Source organism: Gorilla gorilla, chromosome 17 (genome assembly GCF_029281585.2).
Source record: "Gorilla gorilla gorilla isolate KB3781 chromosome 17, NHGRI_mGorGor1-v2.1_pri, whole genome shotgun sequence".
NCBI classification, from domain to species: domain Eukaryota; kingdom Metazoa; phylum Chordata; class Mammalia; order Primates; family Hominidae; genus Gorilla; species Gorilla gorilla.
The window spans coordinates 79,574,461-79,590,017 of record NC_073241.2 but is presented as its reverse complement, the minus strand read 5'-3'; the positions used below and the strand labels follow the sequence as shown (position 1 = coordinate 79,590,017).

The following is a 15,557-nucleotide window of genomic DNA, read 5'->3' as shown; positions in this document are numbered from 1 at the left end:
TCAATAGAATAGAATTGAAAGTCCAGAAATGAACCTTCATATTATGGTCAATTGATTTGATTTTTCTCTCCCTCCCTCCCTTCCTTTCTTCCTTCCTTCCTTCTTTCCTTCGTTCCTTCCTTCTCTCCTTCCCTCCCTTCTCTCTTTCTTTGTTTCTTTGTTTCTTTCTTTCTTTCTCCTCCTTCCTTCCTTCCCTTCCTTCTTTCCTTCCTTCCTTCTTTCTTTCTTTCTTTCTTTCTTTCTTTCTTTCTTTCTTTCTTTCTTTCTTTCTTTTCTTTCTCTCTTTTCTTTCTTTCTTTTTCTTTTTTGATACAGGGTCTTGCTCTTGCCTGGGGCTGGAGTGCAGGGTGAAGTCACAGCTCATTGCAGCCTCAACCTCCCAGACTCAAGCAATCCTCCCACCTCAGCAGGCATATATAAATGGAATCATCGAAATTTAAAATTTGCACTTCAAAGAACACCATCAAGAAAGTGAAGACAACCCAGAGAACGGGAGAAAATATTTGCAATCATATATCTGATAAAGGACGTATATCCAGAATTTTGTAAAACTATTACGACTGAATAATAAGAACAAATAACACAATGAAAAAAATAGGCAAAGTATTTGGTTAGATAGTTCTCCAAAGAAGATATATAATGGCCAATAAGCACATGAAAAGATGCTGAACATCATTAGCCATCAGGGAAATGCAAATCAAAATGACAGTGAGATACCACTTCCCACCTACTAGCTTGACCGTAATCCAGAAGACAAATTACAAGTATTGGAAAGGATGTGAAGAAATTACAACTTTCATACCTTGCCGGCAGGAATGTAAAATGGTGCAACCATTTTGGAAAACAGTCTGGCAGTTTCTTCAGTCAGTAAAACAGACCATATGACCCAGCAATTCCACCCCTAGTTGTATACTTAAGAGAAATGAAAATGTGTGCACCCAAGAACTTGTATATGAATGTTCATAGCTGCAAAATCCGTTAACAGTCATTATGTGGAAACAACCTAAATGTCTATCAGCTGATGTATGAATAAACAGAACATGCTATGTTCATACAATGGAATATTGTTTGGCCATAGTAAGAAATGGTACCAATACATGCTACAATGTGAATGAACCTTAAAAACATGCTAAGTGAAAGAAGTCACTCACAGAAAACCACATATAATATGATTCTATTGATATGAAATATCCAGAATAGGCAAATATACAGAGATAGAAAGATTAGTGATTGCCTATGGGGAGGGGCTTGGGGAGTGGTATCTAAATGGTGCAGTTTCTTTTGGGGGTAGTGAAAAAGTTCTAAAAAATGATTGGGAGGCCAGGTGCATGGCTCAGGCCTGTAATCCCAGCGCTTTCGAAGGCTGAGGCAGGAGGATTGCTCGAGCCAAGGAGATCAAGATCAGCCTAGGCAACATAGCGAGACCCCATCTCTATTAAAAAAATTAATTAAAGGAAAAAGGTGATCAGGGCAGTAAATACACAAGTCTGTGATTATACTGAAACCATTGAAATGTAAATTTTTAATGGGTAAATTGCATAGTATTTGAATTATATCTGAATAAAGCTGTTTTTAGAAAAATGCTCGATACCTTTCACTAGGGTTCAGAAAGATTTATTTAAATGCATAAAGATTGGTTAATAGAAGAAAGTGGGTTTTGAAAGAAGGAACCCCTTTTTTTTAAGGAAAGGGGTGTGATAGGATTTGAAAGATGAGGAAAGCTAATGAGGGCCCCTAATTCCCCCACCCCACATCTCTCATAGGCCAGATTTAAAATATACAAATTCCATACCTGGAGAATTATCATTGGGATCTTGAACACTTTTACTCTCCCCTAGACTCCCAGGATAGTTGTCCCCTTGCTATGTGTAGTGTGTGACATGGAAAAGGGGATTGGCCCAGGCAGGAGACAGCGCCTGAATAGGTGGTTAACCAGCCATGTGTTCCTGGGTTCCTGCTGCTCTAAGTGACTCTTGAGATTTTTCTGAGCCTGCTTGATTTGATTGTAATTGAATTGTGAGAACTTGCTGTGTAGAGTTGGTCCTGCAGGCTTGGAAATGGTAAGGGTAGGTACCTTCAAGGACAGAAACAGTGAAGGAGGCCTGGGGAATGCTGCGTGCTGCAGATTATTGATGGGCCTTCCACAGTACTCCAGACAAAGGCAACTTAAACTGTTGGTCAAGCACCTCTATTCTGTTGTTCCTTCAAACCAACCCTGAGAAGCCACATTAAAAACCTCCCTTTGCACATAGACAATTACAGAGATGGTAATGAAACCAATTCTGTGTTCACAGCACTGCAGGAAACACAACTGTGGATTCAATTCACCTTGTGTGGTTTACTCTTCAAGAGATGCTTAGTTCTTACCTTCAGGGAGTTTATAATTTCATTGAAACAACTTGCTCATATATGAAACCACTGCAGATTAACAAAATTACAGGAGTGTTCTGGTGTCTGTAATGGCAACTTTTGGAAGAGAACACAGGGATAATCAAGAAAAAAAATTATCATGAACACAGACCAGTACCAAAGGGTTTTATAATGCTCCATTTTGTGTATGACAAACCTCAGATTTGCTCTGTCTTCTGTAGGACCAAGGACATCATGATCTGGGGCTAAAAAACCACAAACTGGAAGCTTCTGCAGGCCATAAAATTCAAGGTGATATTTACAGATGAACTTTACGATGGATACAAACTGACCTATTCAGGATAGAAATTGGTTGGTAGGAGTTGGGTAGGAATAAAAAGTAGAAAGAAGAATCTACCACCAAACCAGAGAAGCAAGCCTATTTAATTCTTTTTGGTTTTTTTAGAGGGCGTAAGTGGGAAAGGAAGAAGTCAGATTAGAAAACTGGTGCACTTGTTCCTCTCTAGGAACCTAAGTGTGATAAGAAATGTGGGCCAGGTGCGGTGGCTCACACCTGTAATGCCAGCACTTTGGGAGGCTAAGGCGGACAGATCACCTGAGGTCAGGAGTTCGAGACTAGCCTGGCCAACATGGTGAAACCCCATCTCTACTAAAAATATACAAATTAGCTGGGTGTGGTGGTGGGCACCTCTAATCCCAGCTACTCAGGAGGCTGAGGCAGGAGAATCGCTTGAACCTGGGAGGCGGAGGTTGTAGTGAGCTGAGATTGCATCACTGCACTCCAGCCTGGGTGACAAAAGTGAGACTCTATCTAAAAAAAAAAAAAAAGAAAAAAAAAAAAGAAATGTGGCTGTTAGAGACGGGGAAGCTGTAGTAGGGAGGGAGCAGATTAGAATTAAAGCTACTAAACAAGTCCTCCTCATCAATGATATTAAATGACTGGTTCATGACATTTGGCAGTCTTTAAACATTTCAGAGACATCAGCTTGAAAGTATAATATATGAGGAAAAAGGATATTTGTGTCAGGTGTCCTAAGACCATCCTCAGGTTCAATGACTCACTAGAAGAACACACAGAATACAAAAACACTGCTAAGCTCCCAATTACAGTTTGTTACAGCAAAAGAATACAGATTGAATGAGCAAAAAGGCTCATAGGCTATAGTACAGGAAAGACCATGCTTCCAGTTCTCCTCTCCTAGAGGAGTCATATAAACAGCACTTAATTATCCCAGAAACAGTGTTGTGATAACATGAATGAAGTATTGCAAACCAGGGAAGCTCATCCAAGCTTTGGTGTCCAGGGTTTTTATTAGGGGATTGGTTACATGAGTATGGAGGGTGCCATTGCTGACCTTGGTTACTCAGTCTCTGGCCTCTCCAGAGTTCATATTGATACCCTGTGGCCCAAGGTCCCCACCACAAATCACATTGTTATCATAAACTATCTGGTGTGGACCAAGATCCTAGGTAAATATAAACATTCTTTTTTTTTTTTTTTGAGACAGAGTCTTGCTCTGTCATCCAGGCTGGAGTGCAATGGTGTGATCTGGGCTCACTGCAGCCTCCACCTCCTGAGTTCAAGCAATTCTCCTGCCTCAACCTGCTGAGTAGGTGGGATTACAGGCACCCACCACCACACCTGGCTAATTTTTGTATTTTTAGTAGAGACAGGGTTCACCCATCTTGGCCAGGCTGGTCTTGAACTCCTGACCTCAGGTGATCCACCCACCTTGGCCTACCAAAGTGCTGGGATTACAGATGTGAGCCACTGTGCCCAGCTGAACATTCTTATTAGGCAAGTAATTCTGAGCACTTTAAGGTTATCTCCCAAGAGCCAGTCAAATATCAGATTTTTTTTTCATGTGAAGGTTTGAACAACCAAGGCCTGCTGAGTTGATCTTTTACTGCATGACACTATTTGGAGAGTTCCCATTCTGGACCTAATTCATATTATTCTCTCAGATGTCTTTCTAGGAGGATGTTAATTTTGCCCATTTTTATAGATGAGAAAAAGGTCTCAGAAAGATTAACTACACTCTGCAATGTCAAGTAGCTAGTATTGGTAGAGCCTAGAATCAAACTCAAGCTGTAACACTTTGTTCTTGAAGGCATGAACTGTAAAATATACCTCTAAAAACTATGACTTAAGATATTGCAATAGCCACAGAATATTTCAGTGTCATTGAAAACATAAGATAGATATTGAATCCCTCGGTCTTATTTTTCTGGCATGTTTCAGCAAATTCTGCCTGAATTTGTGCCTGAATGGACATTAACCTCATGAGAGACCTACAATAGTTCCTTTCCATTCAGAGTCTGAGTTCTTTCCAGACTAGGGATGCTGCATAGAATGGCCCGGGCTCTAAATATATCCCTCCCACTGGCTGCTGTTTTTGCTGATTCTCAAGTCCACTCTCCCCTGGGTCAAAGTGGTTGTCAGTACCACCGTCACCCATGCTGGCTCCTCCCTGCTCCTTATTCAATTCACCTGCACTTGAATGACTTCTAGGCTTGGTTCCTGCTCTCAGCCCCTGTGTCCATTTGGAGAGTGAGTACCTGCTTTGATTCTTGCCCAAGGTCCAGTCTTGACCCAGTCCCTGCCTCCCGCATTCACAAAAATGCCAGAAAGATTAGAGGGCCACAGTCTGTTTTTCATACTGTTTTAGACCATTGTGATATGGCATAGTCACTTCCCAGTTCTAACTCAATGGGACCTAGCCCTCTGCTACACTCCTCTGCTCTCTCCCCACCCCAGCCCTGCCCTACCTAATCCACACTGAGTCTAGGCATCTAAGATACCTTGAGCCCTGATTTTTTTTAGCCAATTTTGAGTTCATTTGAATATTACATCAATGTCAGTAAATGAATTTAATAGTCATTATAATAGAATGATTTTCAGACTGGTCCAAAAAACAGAATTCAACTAAACCGAACAGGTGGATATGCTGGACAAAGGGATAATTTACATCCCAGGTGGGATGGAATGGCACGGTGTGAGATTTCATCGCAATACTCAGAATGGCATGGTAATTAAAACTTACGAATTGTTTATTTCTGGAATTTTCTTTCTTTTTTTTCTTTTTTTGAAACAGGATCTTGCTCTGTCATCCAGACTGGAGTTCAGTGATGCAGTCATGGCTCACTGCAGTCTGGGCAGCCTGAGCTCAAGCAATCCTCCTGCCTCAGCCTCCTACGTAGCTGGGACCACAGGCACGTGCCACCATGCCCGGCTAAATTTTTTTTTTTTTTTTGAGACAGAGTCTCGCTCTGTCACCCAGGCTGGAGTGATCTCGGCTTACTGCAAGCTCCGCCTCCTGGGTTCATGCCATTCTCCTGCCTCAGCCTCCTGAGTAGCTGGGACTACAGGCGCCTGCCACCATGCCCGGCTACTTTTTTGTATTTTTTAGTAGAGACGGGGTTTCACCGTGTTAGCCAGGATGGTCTCGATCTCCTGACCTCGTGATCCGCCGGTCTCAGCCTCCCAAAGTGCTGGGATTACAGGCGTGAGCCACTGCACCCGGCCTAAGTGTTTATAATTTGTAGAAACGAGGTCTTGCTATGTTGCCCAGGTTGGTTTTGAACTCCTGGGCTCAAGGAACCCTCCCTCCTCGGCCTCCCAAAGTGCTGGGATTACAGGCATGAACCTCTGCGCCCAGCCCTCTTGAATTCTTTACTTAATATTTTCAGACCATGGTTGATCATGGGTAACTAAAACTTCAGAAAGCAAGACTGTGTATATTCCTCAGCGAATGATTCCAGTACTGATTTTGTCTGTGCTTGCTGGCAAATTAGAATTGAAGTGCTAAGCATGGTTTTGTCATTGAATTTCAGATATTTATGTCATCCTTGCTGTTTGCAAGAAGTGTCTGGAAGACTTCCGTCCGCCTCCCAGGAATCTTTGGTAGAGTTGGGCTCTCCTTTCCCTTTCCTGTGATCCCCACCTTGTGCTGAGATCCTGTACTTAGTTTCTCATTCTGTGTTGTTTGTTCTCCTGCCTAAGAACCTAATCCTGATTCCTGGTGTCTGATCCCCTGGACTTCTGATCCATTTCCTGAACTCAGGTCCACTGTGACCCTTAGCTTTCAGAATCTGCTCCATTCTGTGCTTAACTCATGAACTTTTTTATCTAGCTTCTCTCGTCCTGGGGGTTCCCTGAGTCTATGCCCTGATTCCAGCCCACAGCCCAACACTCACAGTAGGAAGATTTTACTATTAATATCAGATCCATTATTACCGGCTGTGTGACCTGGCAAGGGACTTAGGCTCCCTGAGTCTCAATTGCTTTCACTGCAGAGTGGGGACAATAAGGCTCCTGCTCCATTCACCGTATAAGGCAATTAGGATCAGATAAACTATCATGTGCGAAAGTATCTTGCGAACTATCAACCATTAACCAAATAGAAGATTTTTAAAATTATGACTATTACCATCATCATCAAGCTAGAGTTATGAAAAATTTACTATTTGACAAAATACTAATCTTTGTTTGCTTCACCATGTCCATACCAGACTGCACACAGATCAAACTGAGCACCAATAGTGTAAACTGGGAGCTCCTCAAGGGCAGCATTTCAGATGGTGCTGGGGATTTGAGAAAATATGAGAGATGTTTATATTTATTTTTATCTCATTCCTTTAAATATGTATTTTATGTGGTTTCTGATTTTTGCACTATATTACTGTGGTAATGTGTAGTATTTATAAAATGGCTGTGAATGCTGACAGTTTTTTACTGACAAGGGTGATGAATTTACAAGTTTGCACTGGCCGGGCGCAGGGGCTCACGCCTGTAATCTCAGCACTTTGGGAAGCCGAAGAGAGGGTGGATCTCTTGAAGTCAGGAGTTCGAGACCAGACTGGCCAACATGGTGAAACTCCATCTCTACTAAAAACACAAAAATTAGCTGGGTGTGGTGGCACGGGCCTGTAATCCCAGCTACTCGGGAGGCTGAGGCAGGAGAACTGTTTGAACCCAGGAGGCAGAGGTTGCAGTGAGCCGAGATTGCCCGCTCCACTCCAGCCTAGGTGACAGAGCGAGACTCCGTCTCAACAACAACAACAACAAAAGTTCGCACTAATCTAATAACCTAATAAGGCTCTGATATAGGAACCTTCATACACTGCTGGTAGAAATATATGTATCAACCATCGAAGGACAAAATTACAACAAATTTAGTTATAGATGTAATGGCTTTTACTTGCAATTCATGAATTGGGGCAGATCCCATTATACAAAACAGAATGAGAGCTTTTCCTGGGAAATAGCAGAGCAGTGAATTTTGTAAGGTTGGAGCAAGGAAAAAGAACAATTTTTTTTTTTTTAAAGCTGATTGGTTAACATCAGATTGCTTCAGGTTGCTTTTTTATAAAGGTTAAAGCAAAGGGGACTTTCAAGCTAAAAGTGGCTTGTATGGGGATTTAGCTATTATCCTGTCTCTTTCTCCTTGGAAGGTCAGATGAACAATTTAGTTTTGGCTTGGTGGCATGGAACTTCAGCGTGAGTGACTCCATTTTGGTGGGGCCTAGAGCAGGAGCTCTGTCCAAACTAATGACCTCCTATAAATTTGAACATGTCTTACAATATTTATAGCCAATTACAAAGTAATTCTACTTTTAGAATTTTATCTCTAAGGAGAGTCAACTAAGAAGAGGCAAGAGACCAAGCTGCAATGCAGGAGTTTATTGGGGCATTAGGAACTGCAATTCAGGAGACACAGATTCAGCTCGAAGTCAAATTGTACTCCAAAGATAGGAAGGGGAGAAGGAGTTTTTAAGAAAAAGAAAAAGGAAGCTAAGGGTGATTACACAAGTTCTTTTAAAGAAATTACTATTGGTGGAGGCGGCTGGCTGGCATCAGTCCATAGTTCATTGGTTGTTGTTCAGGAGACGCAGCGCTAGTGAAATATAGCTGGTTTCCAGGACGGTGTGGTCATTGCAGTTTGGACCAATTCAAAGGTTCGAGGCAAGTTCCTGCTGTGTTTTAATTTTGTTTTGTTTGTTTTCCTTTTTGCAAGTTTGCAGGGAGTCCATAGAATGGCTTCCAGGCGGGCCGGGCGCGCAGTGGTTCACGCCTGTAATCCCAGCACTTTGGGAGGCCGAGGCGGGCGGATCACCTGAGGTCGGGAGATCCAGACCATCCTGGCCAACACGGTGAAACCCCATCTCTAATAAACATACAAAAAAATTAGACGGGCATGGTGGTGCATGCTTGGAATCCCAGCTACTCGGAAGGCTGAGGCAGGATAATCGCTTGAACCCGGGAGGCGGAGGTTGCAGTGAGCTGAGATCGCGCCATTGCACTCCAGCCTGGGCAACAAGAGCGAAACTCCGTCTCAAAAAATAAGTAAATAAATAAAAATAAATAAATAAATACATAATAAATAATAAAATAAGTAAATAAATAAAGCCTGGCTTCCAGGCTCCATCTTACAGCTGTTAACCAGAGTTACACCTGGTATATCACATTTGTATATTTGTAAATTTGTATATCACATTTCACAAGAAATCATCAGGGGTGAGCATACAGATCTATGTTTAAGAATGTTCGTTGCAACTTTATTTAGAATAATATTTGAAAATGTTCTAAATGCTAAACAATAAAGAAATGGATAAGTAAACTGTGTTTAGGCTTATTGTGCAGCTTATAGAACTAAAATAAGATTTGATATTAGTTTAAGAATTGTTTTTAAATAAAAATAAAATAAATAGAAGCCGAACCGTGCCAGGCCTGGCAGAAGAATGACAAGTGGGAGGAGTAAGAGCCGGAAAGAGTGGTGGCAGGTGAAGTCGGAGACGACAGAGGAACTGGTTTCCTCCGCCCCGCAAGGCACACAGCCTGCCGACGCCCCATTAATACATGTGGAAGGGGAAGGAGACTGAATGGAGGAATGAATACAACTTGATCCACGTCGTGCTTCGGAAGCGGTCACTTTACCTGTGAACCTCTCTGCCTGACAACCGGCCAATGTACGGAATCAACCACCAAGATGGCGGCGCCCTTAAAGAATCCGCAATTAGGTCGCCGCCATGTGTCGCCTAGGAACGTACGGAATTCGACCTACGTACGGAATCGGATTCCAAGATGACGGCATCTATGAGGAAGTCACGCAGTAGGTGCAGCCATGTTGCCTGTACGACGAGGCCGTACAAGCAGCCGCCGTACGTACTCTACTGACAAGGTGGCGGCGCCCTCGGGAAAGCCACATATGAGCGCGGCCATGTTCCCGGCGAACGTATGGATTCGGCCACCATACGGATACGATAAGCAAGATGGCGGCGCCTGAGGGGTCTTGGGGGCTCTAGGCCGGCCACCTACTGGTTTGCAGCGGAGACGACGCACGGGGCCTGCGCAATAGGAGTACGCTGCCTGGGAGGCGTGACTAGAAGCGGAAGTAGTTGTGGGCGCCTTTGCAACCGCCTGGGACGCCGCCGAGTGGTCTGTGCAGGTTCGCGGGTCGCTGGCGGGGGTCTTGAGGGAGTGCGCCGGGAGCGGAGATATGGTAAGTAGCGGGTCCAGGGAGGGGTTCGGCGGTGGAGGTCGGTCGGTTGGCAACAGTGGGGTCTGTCGGCCGACTCAGGGGTCTGTGGTGAGCCATAACCGGAGTCTGTGGACTGAACGGCGGGAGTCTATGGGCAGAATGATGAACCATCTGGGAGTTCTATGGTGAGCCACGGTGGGGGGCTCCTTAATAGAAGTTTAGTGGGGACTCCGTGTGGCAGTTCCGTGGGAAACCATGATCGGGGGTTCTTAGGGCAGAGGGATAAGCGGGTTGTAAGGAGTCGCATTGGGTGGTCTGTAGTGAGCCGTGACGAGGAGTCCGTGTCCGGGTATCCGTGGACAGCCGCGACTGGGGGTGGGTGCAGGTGCCAGGTGGGTCTATGAGATAAACAGGGAGGGGTGCGTGGAGAACCGCGATGGGAAGTCCGCAGTGAGTTACGCGGGGTCTGTGAGGCGCCACGATGGAGGGTCGCCATGACCCATTAGCGAGTGTGGACGCAGGGAGCGGGTGTCGGTGGATGTGTGATGGGTAGTATGGAGCAGAGTAATAGGATGTCAGAGGAAGGGATGGGGGTCAGTGGGGACTGTGATGGAGAGGTTTTTTGGGGGCCCCGATGTGAAATCTGCAGGCGGAGTGGGGATCCCTGCTGACCATGGTGGAGTTGTAATGGGGGGATGAGCCGCCACGGTGGGGGCTGTTTAAGGATCCGTAATGGGGGTGTCCTGCAGGAGGGAGATGGTTCAGACCCAGAACCTCCAGATGCCGGGGAGGACAGCAAGTCGGAGAATGGGGAGAATGCGCCCATCTACTGCATCTGCCGCAAACCGGACATCAACTGCTTCATGATGTGAGCGCGGGAGAGATGGGCGGGGCTGACACTGGCAGGGTGGGGTGAGGCCGATGGGCCGCGCCCCTCACATCTCCATCGCCTGCCCCATCCTCTGCAGCGGGTGTGACAACTGCAATGAGTGGTTCCATGGGGATTGCATCCGGATCACTGAGAAGATGGCCAAGGCCATCCGGGAGTGGTACTGTCGGGAGTGCAGAGGTGAGGGCCATGGATGGACAGGGAAGGCAAGTGGGGCTTCAAGGGAGAAGGAGGAGCCACAAGGGGGGGTCATGGGGATTAGTGATACACGTCTGTGGTGAGCTGGAATGCGGCTCCATTGTGAGTAATAGAAGATCCCACGGGAAGAGGCAGCTCTGCCCTGGACAGGGGTGCAGAGTAGGTGGGTGGGGCAGTAAGGGAGCGAAGAGGAAGAAAGAGGTTTTGGGACCATTCAAGCCATCCAGTGCTCACTCACTTTGGCCCTACTCTCTGCCCCACAGAGAAAGACCCCAAGCTAGAGATTCGCTATCGGCACAAGAAGTCACGGGAGCGGGAAGGCAATGAGCGGGACAGCAGTGAGCCCCGGGATGAGGGTGGAGGGCGCAAGAGGCCTGTCCCTGATCCAGACCTGCAGCGCCGGGCAGGGTCAGGGACAGGGGTTGGGGCCATGCTTGCTCGGGGCTCTGCTTCGCCCCACAAATCCTCTCCGCAGCCCTTGGTGGCCACACCCAGCCAGGTGAGTGGCTGCATAAAGTGAATGGATGTGTAAAGTGGTTCCGTTTCAGCCCTGCCTGGATCCGTGATTTCTGTTCTGGGTCCCCTCCTCCAGCATCACCAGCAGCAGCAGCAGCAGCAGATCAAACGGTCAGCCCGCATGTGTGGTGAGTGTGAGGCATGTCGGCGCACTGAGGACTGTGGTCACTGTGATTTCTGTCGGGACATGAAGAAGTTCGGGGGCCCCAACAAGATCCGGCAGAAGTGCCGGCTGCGCCAGTGCCAGCTGCGGGCCCGGGTGAGCATGGACAGAGCTGGGTAGGGTCAGGTGTGGGAGAGCTGGTGGGTCCATGCATGGTTAGTTAAGTCTAGGCATGGATAAACCAGGTGGGATTGGGCCTGACTGTATCCTGACAGGTGGGAAGGGGCCTGTCATGTCCAGATGAATGGGGCATGACCTGGTATGCTGGGCTGGCAGAACACCCCCACCAACCCTGGGTAGACAGAGTGGGGCCAGGTGTTTTCAGGTGGTCATGCATGTCGGTACAGATCAGGCAGGGCTGAGCATTCCTGGCAATGAGGGGTAGCGGGGAGGTGTGTCTGGGGAGGTAAGGCCAGGCCAGGTGGGTAGGGCTAGGGCAAGGCCGCCCTCCATCCACCTGGGGCTGACCTGGGCCTTCCTCCTGCCGGCACAGGAATCCTACAAGTACTTCCCTTCCTCGGTGAGTCCAGCCCCCCAGGGTGGGGCGGGGCATGTGGGCAGGGCGGTCAGGGCCAGTCCTGAGATTCTGCCCTGCAGCTCTCACCAGTGACGCCCTCAGAGTCCCTGCCAAGGCCCCGCCGGCCACTGCCCACCCAACAGCAGCCACAGCCATCACAGAAGTTAGGGCGCATCCGTGAAGATGAGGGAGCAGTGGCGTCATCAACAGTCAAGGAGCCTCCTGAGGCTACAGCCACACCTGAGCCACTCTCAGATGAGGACCTACCTCTGGATCCTGACCTGTATCAGGACTTCTGTGCAGGGGCCTTTGATGACCATGGCCTGGTGAGCAGACAGGAGCATCCACTGGTGGAAGGGTGGAGGTTACAGAAGCAGAGAGTATCCCTAATGAGGAGACAGAGGGTATGGAAGGCTGCTATGGGACATGAGTAGGTGGTGGGGTTGTCACGAGCGGGGCAGGTGGGTCAGTGCATGCCCTGCTTGCAGCCCTGGATGAGCGACACAGAAGAGTCCCCATTCCTGGACCCCGCGCTGCGGAAGAGGGCAGTGAAAGTGAAGCATGTGAAGCGTCGGGAGAAGAAGTCTGAGAAGAAGGTGATGGAGAGGGTAAAATGGATGTGGAAAGGCAGTGGGTGGGGTTGAGGGAGAGGCAGAGGTCAGAGGCTGAATGGGGCAAGAGCCAGAAAGGGCTAGAATGGAGCAAGGGTCTGGGGTCTGGGGCTGACTTTGACTCCACCCTGACCTGACTTGTCTTGCTCAACAGAAGGAGGAGCGATACAAGCGGCATCGGCAGAAGCAGAAGCACAAGGATAAATGGAAACACCCAGAGAGGGCTGATGCCAAGGACCCTGCGTCACTGCCCCAGTGCCTGGGGCCCGGCTGTGTGCGCCCCGCCCAGCCCAGCTCCAAGTATTGCTCAGATGACTGTGGCATGAAGCTGGCAGCCAAGTGAGTCATTCCTGAGGGGTTCAAGGGAGTCAGGAAGTGCATGGTAGGGCCTGACCACAGCCTTCTGTATGTCTACCAGTCAATCAGCTATCCACCATTCAGTCACCAAACAGCCACTACCCACTCACCCATCCACCTACCCACCCACCTGCCCGTGTGTCCATCCAGCCACCATTCCGCCAGTCACCTATTTACTTCTCCTTTTGCCATTTGCGTCTATTTTGCCATTCTCACTTACTGATCACCTCACTCATTCTGTTGCTTGCTACCTTCCCTGCAGCCGCATCTACGAGATCCTCCCCCAGCGCATCCAGCAGTGGCAGCAGAGCCCTTGCATTGCTGAAGAACACGGCAAGAAGCTGCTCGAACGCATTCGCCGAGAGCAGCAGAGTGCCCGCACTCGCCTTCAGGAAATGGAACGCCGATTCCATGAGCTTGAGGCCATCATTATACGTGCCAAGCAGCAGGCTGTGCGCGAGGATGAGGAGGTGAGCAAGCAGGGGCGCAGCAGAGCAGGGCTGGTACTTTGTCCTTCCCAGCCTTATTGTTCCTTCCATTCCATGCAGAGCAACGAGGGTGACAGTGATGACACAGACCTGCAGATCTTCTGTGTTTCCTGTGGGCACCCCATCAACCCACGTGTTGCCTTGCGCCACATGGAGCGCTGCTACGCCAAGGTTGGGGTGTCAGACTGAGGGGGCGGACCATGTGGGAACATCAGTGGGCCAGTGGGGGACAGATTTGTTGTCTGGGTGGTGTCTTGGGAGGGCATGCAGCGCACATTCACAGTTCCCTCCATTTGTGCTCATCCCTCCAGTATGAGAGCCAGACGTCCTTTGGGTCCATGTACCCCACACGCATTGAAGGGTAAGTAAGGGTGCCACGCAGAGTGAGAGGTGGGGGGTTAAGGCGGGGGTCAGAAGTGGGATGTGTGTGGAGCTGGGGCAGGATACGGCCACCAGCCAGGACAGGTGGACCTCCCTTCCCTCCCTCTACTACCCTCTCTACTCCAAATCCCCAGGGCCACACGACTCTTCTGTGATGTGTATAATCCTCAGAGCAAAACATACTGTAAGCGGCTCCAGGTGCTGTGCCCCGAGCACTCACGGGACCCCAAAGTAAGGTTTTCCCTCAGCTCCTCCCATTTTGCCCCTCCTCCCTGCCTCGCTGTCCCACATTCATCCCTTCCTTCCTCACCTCACCTTTCCTTCACTTTTTCCTCTCAGCTTCCCTGCTGCTTCACCCTCCATTCCTCCTTTTCCATGCCTCACCGTTCCCTGAACCCTCCATTCTTTTCCTTCTCCCTCCTTGAGCCTCCATTCCTATTCTCCCTTATCACCGCTATTCATCCCCCCAACCTGGCCTCCTTGCAGGTGCCAGCTGACGAGGTATGCGGGTGCCCCCTTGTACGTGATGTCTTTGAGCTCACGGGTGACTTCTGCCGCCTGCCCAAGCGCCAGTGCAATCGCCATTACTGCTGGGAGAAGCTGCGGCGTGCGGAAGTGGACTTGGAGCGCGTGCGTGTGGTAGGTTTCTGTGCGGTTTCGGTGCTGCATGTGGTAGGTTTCCATGTTGGACGTGGCCGAGGGCAGGCGGGGCTGCAGGTGTTCCTGCTTAGGACTCCTGCCGCTCCCTTGGCAGTGGTACAAGCTGGACGAGCTGTTTGAGCAGGAGCGCAATGTGCGCACAGCCATGACAAACCGCGCGGGATTGCTGGCCCTGATGCTGCACCAGACGATCCAGCACGATCCCCTCACTACCGACCTGCGCTCCAGTGCCGACCGCTGAGCCTCCTGGCCCGGACCCCTTACACCTTGCATTCCAGATGGGGGAGCCGCCCGGTGCCCATGTGTCCGTTCCTCCACTCATCTGTTTCTCCGGTTCTCCCTGTGCCCATCCACCGGTTGACCGCCCATCTGCCTTTATCAGAGGGTCTGTCCCCGTCGTCATGTTCAGTGCCTGGTGGAGCTGCGGAGTCCACTCATCCTTGCCTCCTCTCCCTGGGTTTTGTTAATAAAATTTTGAAGAAACCAAGGAAGCTGTCTCCACATTGCTGCGGTTGCAACTGTTCCAGACTTCTGGATAAGATGGGGGGCGCCTGCACCCCGGGAGAGCCCAGGGACCCACATTCCCAGCCTCCCACGGGCAGAGGGTCTACGCAGCGCGCCTTCAGTGTGGTGACACCGCCCACGCATGCTCCTGTCTCCCACCCAGAGCTGTCGTCTGCTGTGGACGCCAGGCCCCGCCTTTTCCCCACAAGCCCCACGTTGGGGATCCGCCTCCTGCAGGGACGCGCCCTCCCGCATGCCTCAGTTTACCTGCGGTGTGGCACCGCCCCTTTCCCCGCCCCGCGCGTTCCCACAGCTGTTCGGCGGGGAGGAGGGAGCGGGACACGACCCCCCAGGGGTTGATGTTCGGAGGGACCCGCGAACACAGGATAGACACCACCGAGAGGTGGGAGAGGAGAGCGCCG

General features: G+C 49.2%; 1 protein-coding gene across 6 annotated transcripts; it reads left to right on the top strand.

Annotated features, from left to right (window-relative positions):
• Positions 1-9,247: 9,247 nt before the first annotated feature.
• CXXC1 (CXXC finger protein 1) lies at positions 9,248-15,118 on the top strand. 6 transcript variants are annotated; one of them, XM_019013938.3, is made up of 16 exons: positions 9,574-9,872; positions 9,951-10,036; positions 10,601-10,719; positions 10,820-10,920; positions 11,202-11,437; positions 11,531-11,713; positions 12,111-12,137; positions 12,215-12,460; positions 12,623-12,742; positions 12,900-13,084; positions 13,365-13,572; positions 13,651-13,761; positions 13,902-13,951; positions 14,106-14,202; positions 14,458-14,610; positions 14,726-15,118. In XM_019013938.3, exons 2-16 carry the CDS (start codon positions 10,034-10,036, stop codon positions 14,870-14,872), a joined length of 1,986 nt encoding a protein of 661 aa, XP_018869483.1. In that variant the 5' UTR covers positions 9,574-9,872; positions 9,951-10,033; the 3' UTR covers positions 14,873-15,118. The 6 variants fall into 6 exon arrangements, with proteins under 6 accessions (XP_004059470.2, XP_004059469.1, XP_055224562.1 ...); XM_055368586.2 differs by having other exon boundaries at positions 9,579-9,872; positions 12,623-12,730; XM_004059422.4 differs by lacking the exon at positions 9,951-10,036 and having other exon boundaries at positions 9,248-9,872; positions 12,623-12,730.
• Positions 15,119-15,557: the final 439 nt, after the last annotated feature.